This window comes from Oryzias latipes, chromosome 10 (assembly GCF_002234675.1).
Source record: "Oryzias latipes chromosome 10, ASM223467v1".
Classification (NCBI taxonomy): domain Eukaryota; kingdom Metazoa; phylum Chordata; class Actinopteri; order Beloniformes; family Adrianichthyidae; genus Oryzias; species Oryzias latipes.
The window spans coordinates 6,671,688-6,696,231 of NC_019868.2; the positions used below are offsets into that span (position 1 = coordinate 6,671,688).

At 39.8% G+C, this 24,544-nt stretch overlaps 2 protein-coding genes and 1 long non-coding RNA gene across 5 annotated transcripts in view; 2 read left to right on the forward strand and 1 right to left on the reverse strand.

Moving 5' to 3' along the window:
- Positions 1-8,715: 8,715 nt before the first annotated feature.
- Positions 8,716-13,364, forward strand: nkx3-2 (NK3 homeobox 2). 2 transcript variants are annotated; one of them, XM_004073056.4, is made up of 2 exons: positions 8,716-9,409; positions 9,879-13,364. In XM_004073056.4, exons 1-2 carry the CDS (start codon positions 9,037-9,039, stop codon positions 10,301-10,303), a joined length of 798 nt encoding a protein of 265 aa, XP_004073104.1. In that variant the 5' UTR covers positions 8,716-9,036; the 3' UTR covers positions 10,304-13,364. The 2 variants fall into 2 exon arrangements, with proteins under 2 accessions (XP_004073104.1, XP_011478167.1); XM_011479865.3 differs by having other exon boundaries at positions 8,720-9,403.
- Positions 11,758-14,867, reverse strand: LOC110015717. The gene is made up of 3 exons (XR_002290961.2): positions 14,603-14,867; positions 11,935-13,766; positions 11,758-11,845 (listed from the first exon to the last, which is right to left on the reverse strand). It is a non-coding gene; the product is annotated as an uncharacterized LOC110015717 (long non-coding RNA).
- Positions 14,499-24,544, forward strand: part of rab28 (RAB28, member RAS oncogene family) — a 37,833-nt gene continuing 27,787 nt past the window's right edge. The window contains exons 1-2 of one of the 2 annotated variants that reach the window (XM_020706408.2): positions 14,499-14,955; positions 21,732-21,828. In XM_020706408.2, the coding sequence (XP_020562067.1) occupies positions 14,881-14,955; positions 21,732-21,828 (172 nt within the window). In that variant the 5' untranslated portion in view covers positions 14,499-14,880. The remainder of the gene's footprint in view (positions 14,956-21,731; positions 21,829-24,544) is intronic. The other variant, XM_004073026.4, reaches the window with a different exon arrangement.

Consider the following 24,544-nt stretch of genomic DNA (forward strand, 5'->3'; position numbering starts at 1 on the left):
TAACATTTACGATCTCAGTAATTTTAAAAGATTTATAAATCCTAAAAAGTGATGTTATATTTTCCCATTATTTATTGAAAAATAATCCACATTTCCTCTTCTTCTAAAAAAGATATTTCTGTAAACTGGTGTTGCAGGATTAGGGATTTTTCTTGCCCCTAATCCCAATCTGTGAGCCTCAAAACAGACTTTATTGTTTATAGCAACTATAAACTAAGTGCAGCAACAAAGATTTTTCTTATTTTAGAAAAAAAAAATCCCAACATTTCCTTTGCTTATGTGCTGAACTAAAACGATGTGAGCAGAAGTTAAATCTGTGCCTGAAAATGTCACTGCGAAAACAAAAACCCCTTCTTTAAATGAGCACAAAAATTGGCCAATGGGGTAAAAGAAATACTCATTCTTGACACCAAGACATGATTTCTGAAACTAAGATTGTTGACTATTGAAAAACTTTCTTTATAAGATTCTTTTTCTTGTAAGACAAAAAAAAAATAAGGCAATTTTTCTCAAAACTAAATTCAGTTTTGCAGTCCAGGCAGGAGGATACTCCCATCGACTAGGACTCCACAAAAACAAGCTGGAATCAACATCTGACTTCACTCTGAAAGGGTGTAAAACGTGAGCTAAGAAAGGACGGATCCAGAAATCCCAGCAGCCCCCTCCCTCCAGCACAGGCGTGTAAACACCAGGAGAAAACAGGAGAACCTGATTGAGTGCAGCCATGAAATGCCATCCTCCTCCCTGCAGGCTGGTCTGCAGGCTGTTCTCCTCGTGCAGCAGGGCTGTGGAGGGATGGTGGTTTCACACGGCTGTCAACTGGAATCCAAGTAACTGCTGCATTTGAGTGGAGGGGATCCTCGCCGGCTGCTGCGGGGGCAGCAGGCCTCCCGCGCTCCTGCTGCTGCCGCCCCTCTGCTCTGGGAGTGCTCCTTCCTCTACGGGGGATTTGGCCCGGCCGGCTGGCACTGAATGAAATGTGCTGCCATTCAGCCACTCCTCTAACAAGACATAAAAGTTAACAGGTGTTTAACGTCAGGAGCACTTTAAGCAGGAGTCACAGAAATGACCTGCGACAGGCAGCAGGGGGGGGGGAGGGCACGGCTTACAGTCTCACTGTTCTGCTCTTTTACACCTCATGCATTGAAATGGCTCTGCAGACGACATTTGTTTGCTCACAGCATTGGGGATTGTTTGCTTTGTGTCAAAAAAAAAGTGTTGTTTTGATATTCAGGAAACATTTGGCTTGGATTCTCCAAATTTCAGTGCAGCAGAAATCCAAGTTTAGTGTGCTGCTGCAGAGAGGAAGACGGGCCGTTACAAAGCTGTCCTTGTTACCATTTTAGGGTTTACTATTGCTTTTAACATGCAACAAAACAGATGAAAACAGAGTTTTTTTTGGGAAGAACCCTGAAGTGAGCTTTTTATGAGTCCCAATTAATTTATTTCTTTACATATTGAATCTGTCTTGATGTAATAACTCTTTGGTCATATCTCGGTCCTATTTATCCCCCTTTTTTTTGCTGTTTGGTTGATTATTTTGTTGGAGCATCAGCGCCTTCATGCTACGGCCTAAATATGAAGCCACAAGGGGGCTCAAGTCTCCCCGTGCCGGTCCCCAGCCCGGGTACAAATACAGTGTTGTGTCATCCGGTGTAAAAATCTCTGCCAAGCCACATGTTAGAATCAGTGGAAGTATTGGCGCCCTCGATGGGACGCACCAAAAGGTGAACAACAGCAAGAGAGTTGTTACTTGTTTGGACTTTTTCTTTTTTTCTATATTAGGGGTCTGCAACCTGATCCCCCAGAGCCACATGCGGCTCTTTTATCCCTCCATTCTATCTTTTTGGCTTTAAAGAAAAATGCTAAAACTTTGAATAAATATTAAATTAGTCGGCTAAATCAAACACATGCTAGTCCAGGCTGCACAATATCATTCAGTTGTTGTCGTGACGATAGAAAATGCCATGTTTGACCTGCATTTTTTAATTAAATAAATCTGCTGCAGCAGGAGGATCTTATTTGACACAGGCTGTATTTTATTTTGAAAGGAACTTGAATGTTCTGCTGTCAAAGTAAAGGGGTTATTTATAGAAGAATAAACCAAAATAAAAAGCTATATTGTTATGAATGAATGTTGTAATGTCTACATAAATATAGATAAAGTGTATTTTTATAAAAGTGTCTCTAACTGGACCAAAGGACTCTTTTGGTGTCAAAGGTTATGGACCCCTGTAGGAACTGATTTTGTGTCCTTTTGTGGACCCCTGTCCCTGCTCTCTGCAGATTAATGGTTTCTTCCGCATGGATCTGTCGCAGCGCTAGCAGAAAACATCCATCCTATCCGCTGTTCCTCTGACAACACCTCAAATGAGAAAATGGTCCTGAAATGTTCACAGCGATCCTCTACACAGCTGGTGTTCACCAGGAGACTTAGACTCACTGAAAGAGGTTTGAAGGACGTCTTAAGTTGGGCATGAATGGGGGGGGGGGGGGCATGCAGCAGAAGGCCCCTCAGACCACAGAAGCCTTTCTGGATCTGCTTCAGCTGCATGCATTATCTGCTGCGTTCCAGAAGATCGTTTGTCAGCATGACAGAGCTGAACTTGGACAATAAATCACCCCTGTGCTATCTACACACATTAATTGGACTGTAACAGGGGGCTGCCCCCCACACACACACACACTTGGGAGCAGATCTGGCAGATGTGTGTTGAGGCCTCCAGGAGACACGGGAACTGCTTTGTTTCCATTTGCTGTACTAAGTGCTCTGTCCCACGCGCTTTTTCATGTCTACTCTTTCCATCCAAAGATCCCTTTTTGGTGGAGAAAGTGGTTTTTTTTTTTTTTGCAACATCGTTGTCTAAAAGCATACTTGAAGCTGACCATAACTCCAACTCCGCCTCCATCTCCCCGTTTCCCTCCGCTCTCCAGTGTTGAGGTTGATTAAAGGTGCTATCATGGCAGATCTGATATTTGGTGAGAAATCTCCAGGGCGTTTGGGAGCAAATCACTCTTGGCAGTGTCCTTTCATGTGTTGCTCCATCTGAACACAATTTAGCAGCAAAAACAGCGAGGGGGGTGGAGGAGCTGCAGGCTGCGTGCCTCTTTCTCCATACCAGCACACGAGGAGGAAGACAAAAAAAAAATCTAGATCTGTCATAAACACACTTCTGAAAGGAAGGAAAGCAGAGGTGTTTCATAGCAGCACGCATGTTGGTGAATCATGCCAGATTTCTGCTTAAAACAGGAGATTAAAGCTGAGGAGGTGTGGCAGGAGGAGGAGGAGGAGGAGGGTGGAGCATCCAACAACCTAATACTGTACATTATTTGTATCCTTTACTGGAAATCTTACCTCAGAGTTACAGTCAGGCAATATTAAGCAATCGTGTCATTGTGGACAGAAAAAGAGCTAGAAATACACTTATTTTCCTGGCACGGCAGATATTAAATAAACAGCTCATCTTTCCATCTTTGACCCTTCATGGACAAAGGTTCCCGGTCTCACCAGCAGAGGGAGCCACCTTTCATGCAAAGAGCAGACAGCTTCCAGCTCCTCCATCTGTTTGGTTTGGATCTCTTGTTTCATTATTGTTTGGTTTTATGAATAATGCTCCAACATTTTATACCTAAAAGATCCAGTATGTTTATCTTTAGACTATCTGACAAAATAAACAAGTTGCAGAGATTCTCCCTCAGAGCAGCAGGTTGGTCCTAAACTGAGGCACACGGGAAAAATAAAGTGGGTTCGTTTTTCACTGTAGTTACATTTGCAAACATGTGTACTGTTTAACTATTTATCATTTTATTCATTTCAGTTTTAAGTAATTTTTAATGAGTTCTTCAAATTTGACAATGTATTTTTTTCCAATATAATAAATAAAAACAGGAAGTTTATTTCTTTATTATTTATTTTAATGTTACGATAAAATTTTTTGATACCTATTGATACAAATATACATCAAACCACTTCTGCTCCAAAATTGCCTTAATTTAGCATCTGCTTGAAATCTGAACAGAAATGAAATTTGTTTTTCTCATTGCTGAAAATTGATTCAGGTGTCGCGGGGTTTGACTTAGTTTGTTTTGGTTTTTTTCTCATTGAAGTCTAGTTTTACAGAATAAATTGTATTGATAATAATATTAACTGTTGTTTATTTAAAAGGGAACAATATAATGAAAAAAAAAAACACATGGTACAAGGTTGAAAAGCCAGAATTAGGCAAAGGATGTAGTCTTCTGGCCGTGATGTAAAGAGGCACACATACAACAAAATGCAAAATACATGTACAAACACAAATACATGTCCAATAACATCCCCCAAATGCAGCCTTTGGATCTAATTTTAGCTGCACTTGTTATCTATTTCCTGTATTCAAATATACTTTATTTTATCATTACCCCCCAGCCGTACTTAGTGAGTCAAACGGCTCTTCACATCCTAAGCATTTCATTGCATTGCTGACTTGTGTTTACTATGAATATGACAAATAAAGCTTCATTCATTCAAAAAAAAAGTCAGCTTTTTTTCATCGCACGTTTTTATTGACGCAATGTCTGTTCACACACTTACTCAGTCTTTAATTATTTTACTTTTCACCCAGGTAGTTCGTGCTTCGTGTGTGTGATAATACTGACGATTGCTTCATACATACTCCAGTAGCATCACTCTTCTGGAACTTTTGTACAATAGTTGGATTCTCAAACTTTACTCACACAAACACATGGAATTGTAGCAGCCATACTTGACCAAAATTAAGGCAGAAACTGGAGATTAGCACAGATTTTCTGCATCAGGCCTTGACATTTGTGGGATTTGCTTTCTTTGCTTTTGATCTTCTTCCTTTATGGTTGTCGTTTCTGATGTAACACAGTGATCAAACAGACGTGAGCAAATGGAAAACACTTCTTAGTGATATTGTCTCCTAGTAGACTCCTAATAGAAAGTTATATTCACTGCTGCGCATTAAATAAATTTAAAAAACAAACAAACAAGGGTGTGAAATTGAAAGAGGAGTCACCCTTTTATTTTTGGCCCATCTTCAATTCTGAAAGGGGATTTTTTTTTCATGGTGCACTTTTTTTCCTTTTTGGGGGAGAATGGGGTCTTGTCTTTGAGTTTTTTTTTTCTTTTTTTAATGAAAAAGACTGTTTTCCAAAATGTCTGCATACATCTGCTTTTTCTTAATTCTAAATTTCGGGGGCAAAATACATTCAATCATTCTGAAAAATGTCCTCCTCTTTACCAAACCTCCTTTGATTGATGAGACACGAATGGGCTCCAGAGTTTCCCTGCACCTGTGTGCTCATTCCAGAGTTAACGACATCTCCATTGGTTTGTACCTGACATCAAGCCCGTGCCATTCATCACTGCGGACGTTGGCTTGTTTCTTTTCAGCCAGTCAACTTGTTTCGTTGGACCAGAACCAAGCTAAAGTTCTGGTATCATTTCTTTCACGCTGATTCATCAATGAGTGTCCACGACTTTTGAAAAATCTGCTTTTTTAACTGCATGTAAGTTAATTAATTTGCTTTATATAGATCTACTTTGAATCAGTTAACCTTTTGTATTTGTTCTTTAAATCTTAATGCGTTTTTGTTCTCTTCAGGTTTTTGAATGTCTCCTTTGATCTTCCTGCAGGTTTCTTTGGGCAGCATCTGCATTTGCTTTGGTTTTTCTCTCATGTCCAGCAGATTAGAGATTATCTGAAAGTAACTGTCAGTGAAGTAGTATTGCAAATTTCACATTTTTTTGTCAAAGTTCCTGAAAAGCTTCATGGCAATCCTCCTCCTTAATTTTTAATCCCAGACTACCACAGGGATTATGAATTCATCCGATCATTTGTAAATTTTTCCTTTTTTTGACGGTTTGAGTCCAGGCCAGGCCAGATGTCCAGAAAACCAACAATGAAAACACAAATTTACTTTTTCAGGGTTACATTTTTAATCAGCTGAATGAGATTACTGATACAGAGCTGTCTGATTATCATTGTTAAATCCAATTTTCTTCCCTTTGATTTTTTTTTCTAAATAGTTCAAACATATCAACCCTTTTAAAGGTGGGAATTTGTAACCCCGTTGGAAACTTTTGGAAACTTTTAGGGTATTTTCCTGCATTTGTGGGCAGTTAGAGATTGCTTTCCAACCTTTTTTCTCAAAATATCCTGTTTTTCATAAACCACAACTATGTGCTGCTAAAATGTATAAATGAACATCATCACAACTATTTAAGTTTATAGCACCTCTTCTACTGAATTGATGAGAGGAAAACAATAAAAAAATACAAATTTTGCTTTGTTTTTTCTGCCTTTTTAGCCACCTGTTGACCAGAAAATATCCCGAATAGTCTCATTCCGATAAACTGATTCCGTAATAGAGATTGCTTGATGTAGTTCTTTTGCTTTGATGCCTAATTTTTTAGTAATATCAATTAATTATTTTGGACATTTAAAATAGATTACACGAGTTACTGGAGTATTTTTCTGTGTAAAAACATATGTTTTTTAATGGTTGCTGGTTATTTCAATCTCATTTGATTGTCGTTTACTTTACTGCATGGATTTCTGTCTGTTAGATCATTGAATGTATTTTTTTTATTCTTAAAGAAAAACACTTAATAAATCATTTTGTTTCTCACAGAAAGGACAAACAAGCAGCTGACAGAAACTGTGTCAACTAATGTGTCTTTATGCTCCTATCTGCCAATATTGACCCTAAAGTCTTTACTTTTTGCATAGAAGTGGGTTGTATTCCTATAATTCTGGTACCGTTCAATCTCAGCGTTGAACCTAACATTTTTTGTCAGCTGCTGCTCACATTCATGCCACTCAGCCTTTGGCTGCTGCTTTTCCTCAGTCTGGATGCTGAGCAGAAACAGCGCAGCCTTGCTTTGCGGCACAGTGGCAGCCGCACATCCAGGAGAGCTGGCACACATTTGGCACAACGTTTACCGCTCAGCATGCAGCGAGAGGGACTAAAGAGCGCGTGATGTTCCCACTCTCGCCTTGGCCTTGGTTAGTTTCTAATAGAACACGGTCAGAGTGTGTGAAAGTGTCCAGATGTGTCCGCGGTTTGTGTTTTTTTTCCCTTCTCAGTTGTGTTTTCATTGCTTGCGGTGGCTTTTGGTCCCAAAGGTCCAATCCAGACAACATCCGAGACAGCAGCTCGTCTTAATTACAGTCACTGGCAGCACGAGGTTAGTCTGGGTGATTTGTTTAAAAGAAAACACTGAGCAGCAGTTTCAGGTGTCTGCAGAGAAACCAGAAGCTGCAAAGAATCATGTTGGCTGCGGCGGCTCCGTTACGCGCAAGAGAAACTGACGCGCAAGAAATGCCAAGAGTCAAGAAGGTGTTTGTTGCGTGGCACCAGTTGGTATAATATATGCATGCAAAACAAGATCACGACCCCGTGGATTCATTCACATTTTTTTCTTCTTCAGAAATTTAAAGTTCTTGTGGACCCCCCCCCATTTTCGCATTTTGTTTTCTCAAATGCGTTTTTAAAACATTTTGCAGGGGCCTCAAACAAATACAGTTCGTGAAATTTCATAAGCAACTATAAATAATAATTCCATCATTTCATCATGTTTCACCCATCAAATTTACTTGGTGGGCATTTATATATATATATAAATATATTTATGTTTTTAATTGTTTATATTATACAATTGTTTACAACAATATCAATGATTCTGATATAAATACAAATCTTTTTCGGGAATTTTCCGTTGTTTCAAATTTTTTGCATTAAGGATTTATGAAGAAAGTTATTAATGTCAAGTTTAATACTCATTTCTCTGAAATGTTCAAAGATTGAATTAGTTATGTCGAATTAAACTTTGTTCCAGCTTTTGGCACATGCAAAAATATATAAAAAGACTCGCTTATTGAAGTTTTAGCTTAAAAACATCCATAAAAAATCCGAAATACCATTTTTATATATGCTTGATTTTTCCAAGACTCGTGTGAGTTTAGTAAAAAAAAATTTGAAAGGTTAACATTTAAGGATTAGAGCAGAATTATGTGATTGATCAGTATCTTAAAAAAACAACACAAAACCAAAGCAGTCGATTAATATTAAATTTTAAACTATGACCTATTTTAATTTCGTCATTTTTCTTTCATTTTTCTCAGCAGTTTTTCACTTTTCAGTTTATTAAGTAACATCTATGCACTTTTTTTGGCCTACCTATTTTTGAAGCAGCTTAGGAGCTGAAGAACGCGGTCCTTCCAGACTTAAAGCAGAGCCAGAGGGACGATTTCCTCCGCGCAGCACGAATATGACCGTCTATGCAATTAAAAGCTGCACTCTGTGCGCTCTCATCCCAGCAGCCAGGATGGGGTGTCATAGTTTCAGAATATTTAAATGATGGTGGGCTTATGTTAGACCATAGAGATAATATGACGTTAATGCAATCTTTATTATCTCATATTTTTATCAGGACGTTTGAGGGGCATCAAGAAGAATATGTTATTTTTCTTGTTTTCGTGCACTTTTGCGTCATTTTAGATTAATCAAATCAGAGGATTGAGTAAACCCTTGCACAGAAACACGCCATATTTAAGAAGTACAATGTTTTTTAGTAAATCTGCGTGGATGAGTTACCATAAAACTTCCACCAAGCCTTTCTTAACTTTTTCCCACCCTATTAAATCCACATGACGCGGATTACAGTGGCCAATCATAAAAAGGCTTTCCTCCTCGGAGGGCCAATAGGAGTCCAGGAAGGGTGCATGTCAGTCACAGGTGAGGGTGTAGGGTTAGGGAAGTTTGAGTGAAAAGGGCCGGAGACTGAGGAACGTCGGAGCTGATGGCAGAGCCGTGCGCTGGAGCAGCATCGCGCCCGCGGATGAGGAAGAAACTTTTTCCTGCTTTTCCTTCGGGGATGAGAGAGGGCAAAAACTGTGGAGGAGGAAAGTGAAGCGCCAGCTGAGCTCAGCGGAGGGGGGAACCGGATAATGTGGCCGAATTGACATCCATGCCGCAATTCCTCGACTTTTTTAGACCGAGCAAACCGTCTCTCCCGTGAAATAAAAAATGGCCGTCCGTGGCAACTCACTGATGCCGTTCTCGATCCAAGCAATCCTGAACAAAAAGGACGATAGCAGGCACTTGCCTGACTTAGATATGTGCCTGTCCAAGACGGCGTGCTGGAAAATATTTGGGGAAATGAACGGAGACTCGGGGAGGACTGATGCGGAGGCTTGTGAGCAGACCGAGCAGAGGAGCTACGACTCCGATTCTGGACTCAGCGACGACAACGACAGACAGACTCCTGCCGGGTGCAAATCGGAGAAGGACGAAGACCCAGCGTCGGATGTTCCAGACGAGAGCCTACAGGAGGAGACGGACCATGAGTCTGGCGCTGCGGACAACGTGAAGAGTGACAGTGACCCCAACAACGGTACGGGTGAGAGAAAATGTGTCGATCTGTGATTTCAGTAGAATTTTTTGGCTTCACACGCGCCGCGCTGACTTCCAAGCATTGAAGTTACTTAATACAAAAATGTTCATTTTTCTGCTGCAACTTTGTAAGATCATAATTAGTTCTGCAATCATCAGGTTGATCTGCCTGCGTGTCATCATCACACTTAGCAAGCTTTTACGCACGGATTTATTTACGCATGACTACAAAGGCACCGTCGCCTGTTTATAAAGTCATTAATATGTTACTACACTTTCAACAATTAGTAAACATGATTTTGTAAACGTTTTAAACCTCCATTGATTTTTTAAGGATCTACAAAAAGGTAAAATTGGTTTTAAAAGGGTCTATTTTTACACGCCTAGAAAAGCAGAGAAGAGCATAGCAAAATTATTAAATCTTCTGTATTTTTTGATAATTTGTAGATTAATGTGAGCTCAAACGTGTTTCCCAGACTCGAGTAACCTAGACGAGAAAAGCCCGGACCAGCCCAAACAGCGGAAGAAGCGCTCCAGAGCCGCCTTCTCTCACGCGCAGGTCTTTGAGCTGGAGCGCCGCTTCAACCACCAGCGGTACCTCTCCGGACCCGAGCGGGCGGACCTGGCGGCCTCCCTCAAGCTCACAGAGACTCAGGTCAAGATCTGGTTCCAGAACCGCCGGTACAAAACGAAACGCCGGCAGATGGCGGCTGACCTGATGGCGTCCACCCCGGCGGCAAAGAAGGTGGCGGTGAAAGTTTTGGTGAGGGACGACCAGAGACAGTACAGCCCGGGAGAGATCCTGCGGCCCCCACTGCTGTCCCTGCAGCCGTCTTACTATTACCCCTACGCGTACTGCCTCCCGGCATGGACACTGTCTGCATGCGCGGGGAATCAGTGAGAACTCGGAGACTTTATTTATTCATTTTTTTTCTGTCTTTTCTGCGCCCGGGAACTTGGCTGACATTTTTTCTTTCAACAAAACAAAAGGGAGGTACTTGAGGGGCCGCAGTTCTGACTGAACCTCCTCATGGTGTCATCCAGGAAACACCATGAGCTTCTCAAAAATTTCCACATTCCTTTTTTTTGTGTTACGAAAGACCAAAAAAAAAAAAGAGGTTCCTTTGTAGTTTTTGTTCTAAACTGTTCTAAATGCGCGACTGGAGAGAGAGAGGCCTTCAGACAGTATATCAGTGTGGCATTCCACACTGCAGTAAAATAAAAAATGATTAACATTATAATAATTATAATCATGTTTTCTGGGACACCTTCATGGACCGCCGAGGACCCTTGGACTAATGGGACACGGCTGGTTGACATTTTACGCGCGCCATCCTACCTCTGCAGTGATTGGAAGCAGCCATATTCCATCCATACCGTTTCAGAACTGACTCAATTACTGTTACGTTTTTGTGTGTTTTTTTATTCTTGCTGTGTTTTTAAAGGTAAACCATATTTCAGCACTTTGAGCATCCTTCATTATCTTTGTATGACGTGCATGTTTGGTGTCAGACTGAAAGCAGAGCAGGCTGAGATCCCCCCCCCCCCCCCAAAATCTTCGTGTTCTATTTTTCTGAACAGAATGGAAAAAACATTAAAGGCATATGAAGCATGAAATTCACTTGGATGCAGCATTATTTTATATTTAGTTCTTGTAAATGTGAGGCTGATTTCATTCTTTTTTACAACTCGAGTTTATTATTATATTTTGTCATTTGAATCGACATTTTGGGGGGAAATGTTATAAAGGTTTTAAGAAATACATAAAAAAAACACCTTTAGCATAAATCAAACTTCAATTTTTTGCATCTGGAATTGAAATCACATGTTATTCTAAAGAATAAAATAACTCAAAGTAAAATACACACAATTGAAGCATTTATTGAATAGATAAATCAATACGTTTAAAGACATTTTTAAGGTAGAATTTTAACGCAAAAGGTTAAAGTTGGATAAATTGATAATTAAACGCGCCTCTTAATGTCCCCCCTTCAGTCTTAAAGTCAGCCTCCTGCACCTCTGCGGCCCTCTTCCCAAACGCATATGTGTCAAACAGTGATGAATGGCACCGTGATTCCCGGACAGGGCAAACTGACAGCTACCTTCAGGGTCTGTATGTCAGCACAAGGAGAGGAGTGTTCCGGGGTTAAGGAGGACCGTGTCACTGTGCCTGAGTTTGGGGAGAAGAGGGGAGTTCTCCTTCTGCGCTCTGAGCAGGTAGACATCCTTCAAAGCAGAAAATACTACAGCCTCTGTTTTGCTTTGGAGCTGTAGGTGTTTCACTTGGATTTGAGTGTGGGAGTCACAGGAAGTCTTAGTTTTACCCTGCGCTGCAGGTCAGGAGTAGCAGGTTTTCTTCCATTTGTGGCCGCTCACATCCTTGATAATGTTGGATTGTGGAGCAGAACCCGAAGGACGGGCACACATCTGTGATGCAAGGTCCCTATGATGGTGTTAAAGGAAGTATATTAAGAAAAAACTTTTTCTCCTGGTATGTCCTAATGTGTGATGTTGATGCAGGTGTGTGCGCACCGATGCCACGACCGCCCCGGCGCTCCTTCCAGGGTTGCGCAAAAGGACGGAGAACAGTCCCACATCCTTTCACACCTGCAGATGTCTGAGATAGAAAGTCGTTATTTCTTCCGTTCCACCCTATCTCGAACTGCAAATACTGATCAGGACAAACAGTCCCGAGAAAGCATAAACCCGACATTTACGCGTGACGAGGGCCATACGAGGACCTTGCCTTAAAGTTCAGGGTGAACTGCGCTTTGTTTTCATTCAACCCGAGACTAAAAAAGTTATTTAAAGAAAATATTTTACGCTACATGAACAAATATTTACCAACGACAAAAAATAGAAAATGCTTTGAGAGAATCCCTTTTTTCCCAATATTTTGTTAAGAGCAATTAAATCCATGCATCGGCAGATTCACATCAATGCATAATTTATTCATTCATTTTCTTCCGTTTGTCCCTTTCGGGATCACGGGGCTACTGGAACCCATCCCGACCACTTATGGGCGAAGGCAGGGGACACCCTGGACAGTCTGTCGCTGGGTCACACATATCACACACCCATTCACACCTATAGACAATTTAGAGTGACCAATTAACCTATGAAGCTTGTTTTTGGACGGTGGGAGGAAGCCAGAGTCCCCGGAGAAAACCCACGCATTCACGGGGAGAACATGCAAACTCCACACAGAAAGGTCCCCCGTTGATGTTTGTTTCAGGTCCCCCAAACGGGACTTGCCCCAGGGGCCTCTTGCTGTGTGGCAATAGCGCTAACCACTGCGCCACCGTGCAGCCAAATGCATAATTTAGCAACAACTAATTTTCATGTAAACTTTCTAATAACCGAACGCACCACATTGGTCAAAATCTTTACAGGAAACAGGACGACTAATGACAATACTTACTCACTATAAAAAAGCGCATGTCCAAACCCACCTGCAAAATAGACATATGTGGGCTACGGTTCACATGGTCTTCATCATCTTTTTGAATGCAGCTAAGACAGACTTTTCCAGTTTTAAAGTAATTTTTAAGGCTTTCATCTGCAGGACTGTTTGATCTGATTTTAAATTCAAATCAAATCGTTAAAAATAAATAAACAGGGAATTGGAGCTTTAATTCAGTGTCCGTCTTTTTTTTATTGGAACACAGTTAATAATACGTTTGCATTTCAATAACTGTCTCAATGCTGGAAAAATATTGAGCAGAAATGCAGTTAAATGCAATCAGCAACTTTTATTTTGAAAACTGTACTATAAAACTTTAAAACTTGCATAAAAGAGCAACAAATCCGAGATGGACAATGCGTCAATGATGAACTACAGACTGATGTGTGCGATGTTGACTGTCAAAGTTGGAAAATGCAACGCGTTTGTAAATGTAAGTAGCCTAAGCTTTACACAATTCAATAAATAAGCAAACTAATGATAATAAAAATAAACATATTGTCTCATTTGTACCTCAACTGCTTTTTCTGATTAGAGTTCCCGGTCCTTTCATAGCAGGCAGAGCAGCGGAAGGGCCCATGAAAGACCTGGATCCCCTTCATCCATTTTCACAACGGACACGAGAAGCTACCAAGCACGTCCATTCTGTTCTGTCTGCGTTTTTTATTTTTCTTCCTCTTACATATTTCCCCCGTTTACCACTAAAAATGGACTGAGTTCATGTTGTGTAGCTCGAAAAAGAAAAGAAAAATACATAAATAAATAGAAGAAAAGAAAAAGTTTGCAATGGTAATCAAACAAAAACTCATAGGAGGTACAGCATCAGGCGTTTCCAGATTCCCTTCCACCTGCAGAATGAGACTCCATGCAGTTTCAAGACGACTGAAGACGATTTTCTGGCCTTTTAAAGAAATTGAACACAATGATTAAACACAATATCAATGAGCAATATTCCATAAAACAAAAATGTGAACCCGCTATAATCAAATGTTTAAAATAATAAGGTTGATTGTAAAAATGTGTTAATAATAAACGCTGGAGCCATAAAAAACTGTCTAAAATGCTTCATTATTTTTTCAAGCACATGTAATCTAACTTCATCAATAAGATTGAAGTCCCAAGACGTTAACTTGCAGGAATTTTGACAGTATTAGGTGCAGATCTACAAACCATTATAACTACAGCACGTGGATTACAAAGTTAACACTCAAACATGCATTGAACAATAAACAAGTAGAACAAAAATATTCCAGATTTATGATATGCTAATGGGAGAAAGCCCTTCAAATAGCACTTTTTACATGAAGAAAATCAAAAAAATTATTTCTGTACTGTGTAAATCCGAAAAATGTCACTCTGGATATCATAATTTAGTGGGCTATAGCGTTTTTTGTATCTTAGGCTATTATATCAAAAACCTCAGGCAAGTGGCACATTTAAACCCCATCATGTACTAAACATGAATCCTTATATCTTAAATAAAATATTAAAAATTTATTTTTCAAATGAAATAGAAAATATTGATTAGTATCATTCAAATAAGTATTTAACGTACAAAATAAATACAAATAAAAGAAATATTTAGATCTTGATAGGTTCTCCTGCACTTTGACCCGTGTTGCTATGGCAACGGCGGAGCGTCACTCACAGGACTCAACCAAAGTGCTTTACTTCCGGTGCTTATCTTTTACCGTAGACAAAAGTGTTGGCACCAGTGCTCAGACATTTTTTACGAACCGGAGCGTTAAGCCTTTTCCCTCTGGTCCGCCTCTTTAGCAGAAAGTACCGGTTCCGTCTCTACGGCAAACCCCGTCGCCGCAGCAGCGCGTGAGTGGACCGTGCCGAGCGAGAAAGCTGCAGCCCGCGTCGGTGGAGTCAAAATGGCGTCTGTTTGCCCACTAAACTCTGCTTTAATCCATTTGTGATCACCCCCGAGAGCTGCTCCCAGCGACCCGCAGCTGCTCTCTAGCCCCTCGGCTCCACAGACGGTTGCAGTAGGAGCACCGGGCAGCATCATGTCGGACTCAGAGGAGGACAGCCAGGACAAGCAGCTGAAAATCGTCGTGGTTGGAGACGGAGCCTGCGGGAAGGTTAGGCTGTCGCAAACACGCACACATTTTCTAACAGACGTTAGAAAAGGTTGACACGCGCTCACGCATCGGGGTTATGCTTGGACTGTTTGGTTTATGTCGTTAGAGATCCGGGTTTGGTTGGCATCCCGCTGGCGTTTCCTGCTGACACAGCGCTGTCCTCCCCGTCACCATGGCGACGGACGCGATTGTGGCTAAATCGGATGTTAGCGAAACTAAGCTAACAATAAACAATTTCGGTGCATCAATGAAGCCATAAGCAATCGAAACACTATGAGGTTTTATTTGATTTATGCTTCAAACGATTTATGCTTCAAACGAAACACACACACAGTGATACGTGAGGCTTTTCCCTGCCATATAAAGCTACAAAAACGGTGAAAAACTGTTTAGTCTGATGAAGTATTCAGTCATTTACTAATGATTACTGATCCTATAAACTTCCTATACTATAAGTGCATGATCTATAGCATTACTACACTTATGCTCATGTATACTTATGTATATAAGTATACATACTAAATAAGCTTAATGTATGCTACTTTCTGGCAAGTCTTATTTTATGTACTAGCATGCATTTCTTTTCTTTTTTGCTGACTTTTGAACAGGCACATTTTGGGGCAACAACAAAATATTGCTCTTTAAACAGATTGATTCCTCAAAAATAAGATATAAAAAGTAAATTTAGGCTAAAAGCCAGGGTAGCCCTTTTAAAATGAAAGCTACATAGCATATCGACAATTGCTGTCCCGTGTAAATGAATATCTGTGGGAAATTTTTTGTTGACCTGCCAGAAAATGTTTTAACATTTGTAACATTCACAGCGGTTACACATGTTGTCCCCTAGCAAAATGTAGTCTATTTAAGACGGGGGTGTGCAAACTTTTTGCAAAGAGGCCCAGATTTGGTTAGGTGAAAACGTATGAGGGCCAACTAGTGAGCCTGCATTCGTTTAACCCATAAAATAACATTAAACGCAAAAAAACTATTTAATGACACATTGTACTGCAATGGGATACTTTTCATTTCTTTATATAAAACAGAAATATATTTAAATCCATCTTTGACAAAATTATAGTAAATTTCTGATCAGTAAAAGTCTGGAAAAATAATTCTCAACAACAAATTTAAATAGTTACATATTTTTCACTATGAAAGGCTCACTGTAAATTTCTAAATTTAAAACATGTAAACTGTAAAAAAACAAATAATTTCTTTTATTAAAAAGTAAAAAACATTATGGTTTAGATCAGAGAAACAAATACATGTTTTTTTCATCTGTGTTCTTAAATTATTTTTTCTCAGACACGGTTTGTTTTTGTCAAGCGTACCTTACATGTTTCGTTACAGGTTTCCTTACATGAGAAAAAAATAATTTAAGAACACAGTTTAAACTTGTAGACACTATGAACTTAATTGAATTATGTTTTCTTCATATTTGGCTCTTTAGGTTCAGAAGGTCAAGAAGCTTATAATGTAATTTAGCCAATCACAATCATACTTCTTAGAACATGCGGGGCCGCATACTATTGATCTTATGCCAAGTATCTGCGGGCCAGTAGATATTTGAATGTGGTCTACATTGGGGCCACCGGCCGGACTTTGGACATGCCTGATTAAAGCATACTACAAGTATACTTAGTCTATACTGAAAATTGAGCAGTAAGTTCACTTTTAATATTCTATCTATATTTCTATTTATATCTTGTAAACCTAAAATGTTCCAATTTAGTCTGTAGAGTATTCAGTTAGTTCTTTCACTACATGTACATAGTCTATAGTATAGTTATTTATACTCAAGTGTAGGTAATAAAATACTACTGGAATACCTTACGCTAAGAGGGCAGTTGGGTTACTACAGAACTTCATGTTCTGTATGCCAAAACAAGAACATAGACATAATTAGCTTTTTTAATCCTTGCCAACGTCAACATGGATCATGGTAGCTGCGTTTTCTTTTTACTACCCTGTAACAGATTTAGAAAACACCAGATAATGAGTTGCAGCTCTGATGATGCAGAGTTTGTAGAGAGTAGCTCAAGCGTAAATGTTTAATGCCATTAGAGAACCACCACAGGAAGATTCAAATTTTCCTCATGGATAGCATCATGGATTTATTTCGACCATCGCCTGTTGTCGTAAACCTATTAAGACTACCCAGCCCTTAATCCACATTGCATGTAAGCATAGCTGCAGAGTATGTGCTGTACCTGTAGAGTATGTGCTGTACCTGTAGAGTATGTGCGGTACATGTGGGGAAGTGTGATGTACATTAACTAGAGAAACTGTTATCTGCTTTGATTGATTTGGTTAAAACTAGCCGCTAAATTGCAATTGTTGTGAAACCAGCTTAACTGTAACCCGTAATCTAAACTCTACCCTTCCTCTGGGTCCGTGCGGCCAAAAAAAAAGTTCAGCACTGCCTGCACATGTTTGGAAAGTTACGTGTGAATTGTCACTTTCTTTCTAGCATTTCATTTTATTTTGCTGTGTAAGTGAATTCAACAATCTGCATGTGCTAGCATCAACTCAGTTCTGAGCTACAGCCAGTGCTGCCTGCTGCTGCAATGTAATGTAACCTAAATTATAATTTAATTAATAAAATTATAATTTAATTAATTTTTCATGGGTTTGTGTGCAATTTTACAGCAGGGTCTGGTGCACACATTTGTTTTGTCATACGCATGTTAATAAAAAAGTGGCGATTTGGAACCACAAATTTGTCACTTTTCACCGATTCTTTATCGCCAGAGAAAAACTTTTAAGGATAGAGACTGTCAGTCGCTGTTGTTTTTGCCCCCCCCCCTGTTTCAAGCTAGTCACTCAAGCAAGATGCAGTTTGCAGAAAGGGGGGGATCAAGGGCGGGGCTACTCAGCTAAGCACCAATAGCCACGCCCATGTGGAGGAGGTTTGGAAACAGAGGCTTCAGATAGACATAAAATATGGCTTTTTAAGACATTTAGGTTGTGGGATTTTGAATAAAATCTGCATACCGGTAATCATAATTAGAACACCACTGGGAATATTTTTATTCGAAAAATGGTCATAGGGGGACTAAATATACACATTATTTATGTTTTTGTTAAGCCATTAATTTATAAAATGTAGCTTTTAAATATTTACAATAATTGAATTATAAAATTGTTATACTTTTTCAATAAATAACACTAACTTGTTTTACTTTGGACGGCAGCATATTCAAGTTCCTTTCAAAATAAAATACACCCTGTGTAAAAAAAGATTTTCCTACTGCAGCAGATTTACTTGCATTAAAAATAGAAGAAAACAAAGTCAAATCTGTAATTATTACTTTGGTGCACCTTCATCCTTTTTATTCTTTATACTATCAAATGTAAACATGACCACGTTAAGAATCCAATCTATTGTTAGAAAAAAAACAGTACATGTAAAATTAATTCTATCCTTTGCCTTTGAAAAGGAACTCGACATTGTTGTGTAGCAGAAGATAAGAATTATGTTCTTTAAGCTTATTCTATAAATAAACCACCACAAAACTCAATATGCTAAAAACCAATTCATCAAAACTAAAAACTCATGAATTTTCATGCATTTCCCACAATGGAGAAACCTGGGATAAGCAGGCAGGGATTCAGAGATTAAAAATCTCTCTCTTTGGCAAAATGATGAGGGGTCTTACAGTTTTTTTCAAAGCACATCATCCGATAGTTTTCTCAGCCCGGGTTGTTGAGCTTTTATTTAAAAGAGACAAGCTGGATGCAAAAGAATTCCCTCTGCTGTTGACATGTGAAAAATGATGGCGTTTCTCAGTTATGGCTGCACACAACACCACTTGGCAAAATCTTTTTTTTGTCTGTTGCATGAATTGAGCTCATAATAACATGTTCACTGCATGTCTTTGTTACATCTGCTGAAGCTTTAAGCATGCTGTCGCTTCCTGTTCATTTCACAACTACCAGACTAAGAAATAAAAAAAAACACTTTCAAGACTTAGAATAAAAGAGCCTAACATCAACATCAACATGAGTGGAAATTTTCTTGAGTCACACCAAACAATCATTTGCAGGAAAGCAGGGAGTTTGTTGTGACAGTTCCGCCACCTTTCTTCTTCGCTGCATCTTGAATCCCGGCCTGATTGTGATTCTAAGACAAAGAGGGATGTGAAGTGCTTTTGTAAATAATCCCTTCTTCCCTTGAGGGGGAAGAAAAAGACTGCAACTGTAGTTGGCAAGTCTAAATGCTCTTACTTTGAAAAGGTGAAAAAAAAATTCTTTGGGTGGTTTGCGTGTGTGCGTTGAGAAAAACCCAACTCAATTCCCAGTAGACATGCTTCATTAATGAGCCATCAGCCCGTCACTGTCTGCAAGACTTACCTGCTTGTGTGTTTTGGTGAAAAAACCAGGCAACGCTGACTGACATTTTGAATGCAGTTTCCCCTGTTATTAATGTCAATTTGCTGAGCAAATTGCAATCGGATCAGTTTTTCTTGGACAGCGTTTTCGGCGCTCTTTCTGCATGTGCTGAGTCGTCCATTCAGAAACTTGATGTGGGGAGGCTTGTCCACCTGAGCTCCATGTTTTTTTAAAGTCTCACATTTAGCCAAGTTCTTTAGATGCTGGGCTGAATTTGCACACTGGTTAGTTTTTGTCTGTGATCCATGAGCTTCTCTTGTGTTTCAGATATGGTATGGTATGTGTGGGGATTTTCTTTTGCTTTGTGCTGTGACTTCTAGAATAAAAAAGGTAACGGTGTAGGAACTGTTTAGTTAAATAAACCAGATTCTTGTCAGATTCCTAATACCAAAGTTTGAAGACTCAGTTCAATGAAATTTTGTGTTTTTAACATGCTCTTGTGGCATTTTTCTCATAATCTGCTCCATTCTGATGCATTTGCAGACGACTAGATCCGTGTACGTCTTTGTTTTCCTCATCTGAGCTGGAATCTGGATCAAAACTCGATAGCTCCGACCTTGCTCACCATTTCTGTTTCATCTTCATGTTAGGTTGGGGTTGTGAGGGGCTGTAAGGTAGTTGGAGAGTGTGTAGACAGATAGATGTTGTGAAGGGGGGGTGGGCTTACTCTGTCTCAACAGTCCCGCCCACTAGTCAGAGGTGAATTTCTAATGCTTTGGCAAAAGATCAAAAGATGATCGGAGTGGGTTTTCAACCACTTAATGCCCATTGATGCACATATGCATCAAACCACTTCTGCTCCAAACTTTTCTTAATTTATCATCTCCTTAAAGCAAAAACATACATGATTTTTTCATAGCTAGATATAAATTAATGTGTCAAGGGGTTAAACATTGATGTTTTGGATTTTAGAGTTCCTTGTTATCCTGGCAAGGACACTCTGCTGTTTCCTGCTCAGTCTGTAGACATTTCCTTTACTGGTTTACAATTGTTTTGTGAAAAAAAGAATAACTTTTGGGGGGAACCAGATCCTCTGTTAAAGCCAAGACAAATGGCTGAGGAGGCCAGCAGGAGCATGTGGAATACATTTTTGCTGTCCTAGCTTGTTATTATTGTGTTTCCAGTGATTGTTTGGGCTATTTCAAAGATAATTGCATCCGTTCTGCGTCAGTCATATCTTGTAATTTTTCAATCTGTGACACACCCTAAAGTGTCAATGAGGCAAAAATAAAAGCTTGTTGATTCCTAATCTCATACATTTTTGTTTTTTTCACACATCCTGAACCAAGGGAGTCACAGGGAAAAATCAGAATTATAAATTTGATTGTAATATTACAGTAAAAAAAAAAAAATCCCAACTGGACTAAACATTAAGACATAAATTGTGGCTTTTGAAATTAAAAATGAGCATGTCAAGAAGCAAAGTAAGCTTCTTAGCTTTCTTTTACTTGAATAGGATTTATGGGTAAATCTCGATAATGGGTTTTTTCTGTTTTTTAAACAACAATGCTCCATTTGAAGGAAATCCTGCTGTGTTTTAAGCTCCATTCGACTAAACTTAAACCCTCTGAGTATTAACGGAGGAAGAAAAAGAACATAGGCTCAGGTGGAAGAAAGCATTTTAGCTTAGAAGACAGAATTTAGTTAAAATCCTTAAGCTCACAGTGATTGTAGAGTAGCACATTAAATGGTTTTACCTGATTCACACGAACACACATGGAACACTGTAGCTTTACGTCTCTGTTGTGTTTATTTAATCACGCTTCTCCAGAGATACCTCACAAACATTTGGCACTGATGTTTTTTTTCTCCTTATGTTCATCCATCAAAATGAATTAAAACTGGCACGGAAAGCCTGCACCAAGAATTCCCACAGATTTCAGGAGAGCTCCCAACGTGCAGCCCACCCTTTCTTTTTTTTGCCTTTTTTTTTTTTAACGCATGCAGTGACAATGATGGTCTGGAGGCATGACACACGCTCCAGCAGCTGTGTTTGTAATTCACATAGGTTTTCACTGTCAGTCCGGGTCTCGAGAGGGTGTAGGCGGCGGACAATTACATCATCATCTTGTCACTTGGGGTTTGAAAGTTAGAACCAAACGTCTTTCAACATAAAGCTTCATAGTTGGCGTTTTGTTGGCATCGATGTTTTCCTTTACTGCAAAATCCCAAATATTCTTCTAAAACACAGTTTGTCATGCATTTGACTGTGAGACTCATGTAGACATCACATCACGTAAACAACACATCCCGACTGAACACTTCACCTTTGTTCCTGAAATCATTTCCCTTTTCAAACACTCGCTTTAACTGCCTCAGAGGGCTTCAGGCTGAGGTGTCTGGCAGTCTTTCTCTACATCTCTCCTTTTGTCTTTCTGTTTCAGACATCACTCGCCACCAGGTTTGCACAGGAGTCCTTTGGGAAGCAGTACAAACAAACCATAGGCCTGGATTTCTTTCTGAAGAGAATAAGCCTTCCAGGTGAGACACCTTTGTAATCTTTAGGGAGTGCTTGCTTGTTCAGAGACACAGCACAGACGTCTGTTGTACAAGCATGCCGACACGCCGCCGAGTTTAGTGAAAAAACAGAGGATGTGTATTCAACATTTATACACTCCGACTTACATAATACAATTTTATTATTTTTCATCCGGACATTCACATTTATGTTTACTTAAAATAATTAGAATACAAGTAAAAAAAAGTCTTCCCAAACCTTTTAAAGAGGCCTCGTGTTTAATATTCCGTCTCGTTTTAATTTTCATTCTAATGTTTTCCATTTCCACATTTTTCAGGTTAAAGTCCAACTCTGAACATGTTTTGATTTATTTTTGAAGTGTTCCCAATGGTCTTTTAATTATGATTATGCTGTTTATAGCCAAAAAAGAAAAAAAAAACCTGGGTCGTTTTCTAGGACATAGTTTCTGCAGAGCGGCAGGAGTTCATTAGAAATTCTCCTCTGTATTGTGGGCAGGGCTGTTGGCATGGAGTCAGACTGTCCCCGCTTCCCAACATCCTTTTATGTACACTCTCTCCCGCTAGCTTACAGCCCCTCACAACCCCAGCCTACGATTGCCAGTGCAACAAAAATGGCAAGCAATATTGGAGCCATCCAGCCGGACAGCTTTGAGGCAGATGCCAGTTCAGACGAGGAAAGCAAAGACGTAAACTGATCTACCGGCATTTGTCTACAAGTCGATGCATCAGAATAGAGTGGAGCAGGGAGCTTGTGTTTAGCCCAATTAATTTTCCTCAAAACAAATATAATCTTTTCCAAACGCCATTTTTTCATCTACTCCTGATTTACATCGATTTGAATAAAGAAATACTCAGAAATGCAATTTTAAGCTTAATTTTCTTTTCGGAAATGTCCTGCATCATCGGAAAAAGGCCATAGAAAAACTTGTTAAAAAACAGCAACACTATTTTCACGGGCCGTGGGTCTTTGACTGTGGAATAATTGAGTCTTTCTTGCACCTCCTCATTGTAGAGTGTCTGCCACTTTTCAGACTTATTCACCCTGAAAGTTCTCCGGCTCTCCATAGCAAACAGCCCTCTTTTTTTCTGGTCCTCACCAGGACATTGGTCGGGTTCTGCTCTCGCTCCTAATTCTGTGGACACGGGACAGAGCAAATACATTAACATGTTATATCTACACCACTGATGCACATGTTCGACTGATCTTTGTCCCTCACCACATAAAACTCTGATGTTATTTTCTTTTAGGCAAACTCACAGAAATAAAGCCACACAATGTATCTCCCTTAAAACCTTTACGTCTAATGTTTAGTACCTGAGTCTATATGTAGAGAAAATGGCTCAATTTTAACTTTCTCATACTGTAACTTGTGGATTTAGTAGCATTTCAAATGGCTTTTTTAAAACTCTGCCAAAAGTTTAGCTCCAGAAATCTGCTAAGTGCCTCCGATCTTTCATTATTAATAAAACTACGTTGAGCACAAGCAAATTAAGTGCTAAAAGTAAAAGTTATGCTGATTTGTGAGTTGGCAGAGACTTGGTATTTTGACTTTGTGTCAGTTTCAGGTTATGAGACTTGGGAGAAGAAAAGCCCCAAAAATGCAGTGGTGGAGTGCGGATGAGAAGAGCACAGGCTGCGTTTGGCTCCTTAAAATGAACCTGAACCATTATGTGACCTTTCTTTCCAGTAACTTTTCTTTCCCAGAAATAATCTGGTGCGCCCTTTGTTTAAATATCGAGGTCATATGTCTGTATCGCAGGAGAAACAACAAAACTGGATTCAACACCCGAGCTGTTAAACTGACCATTTTCTGGGGAATTGGGTGTTGATGAGCTGATGAAGAGGAGGCTGACTCTACGAGCTGGGTGGTCCCAAACTTTGTTTTGACCCCCACCCTGACTTGTACTGGAGAGGTTGTGTTGGTCTCTTTGGGGCTGTAAGGGTCTCGTACAGCAGTCTACATCTAGCATTGGCCCCTTTCACCATGAAGGCCCAGTTTGTCAAAGTGAATGTAGATTTTTTCCAACGCAGACAAAGGTGAGGTAAAGCTGACTGGCTCACAACAGCCCCTGCTTTGTGCGCTATTTATAACAATACGTCTTCCAGATGTCCCGCTAACCAGTCAGGTCGAGGTGCTGAAGGGGATCAAGTGCAAGTGAAATTTCCCCGAAAAAGTCTTCCACGCTGTAATTTCTGGAAGCATTTGTCCGTCATTGCATCATGTTGTTCTGAGAGGAAAATAATAATATCAGACTCCCGTTGTACCCAACCTCATCATTTTGACCCCTACAGTCACTTTGTAAGTCTTCCATGTTCTCACACAAAATAAATCAGTTCTGTTGAGTAAGCATGGCTCTTTGAAAGACAAATAAAGTCAGAGCCTGAGTAGAGCATGGCTCTTTATGACACCCAGCAGTCCTTATTTATTGCGCTGGTGGCTGCAGCTCTGATTTGACGTGTATAGTCTACATGTAGTGACTGTAAACCTCAGTGCTTCCTTTAGTGTATGTTAACAGAAGGCTCCTGACCAGTCATCCAGCCGTGTCAGCAGTATGTTGTAGCCTTCACCACCAACATAAACTCTGTTCTGTCTCAGCCTGCTCTTTCTTTTCTTTTCTTTGTGAATCCATTTTCCTTTTTCTACCCCAAACTCTTTGTATGCTCTAAACACAGCATGTCCAAAGTCTGGCCCGTGGGCCAAATGTGGCCTGGGTTCAA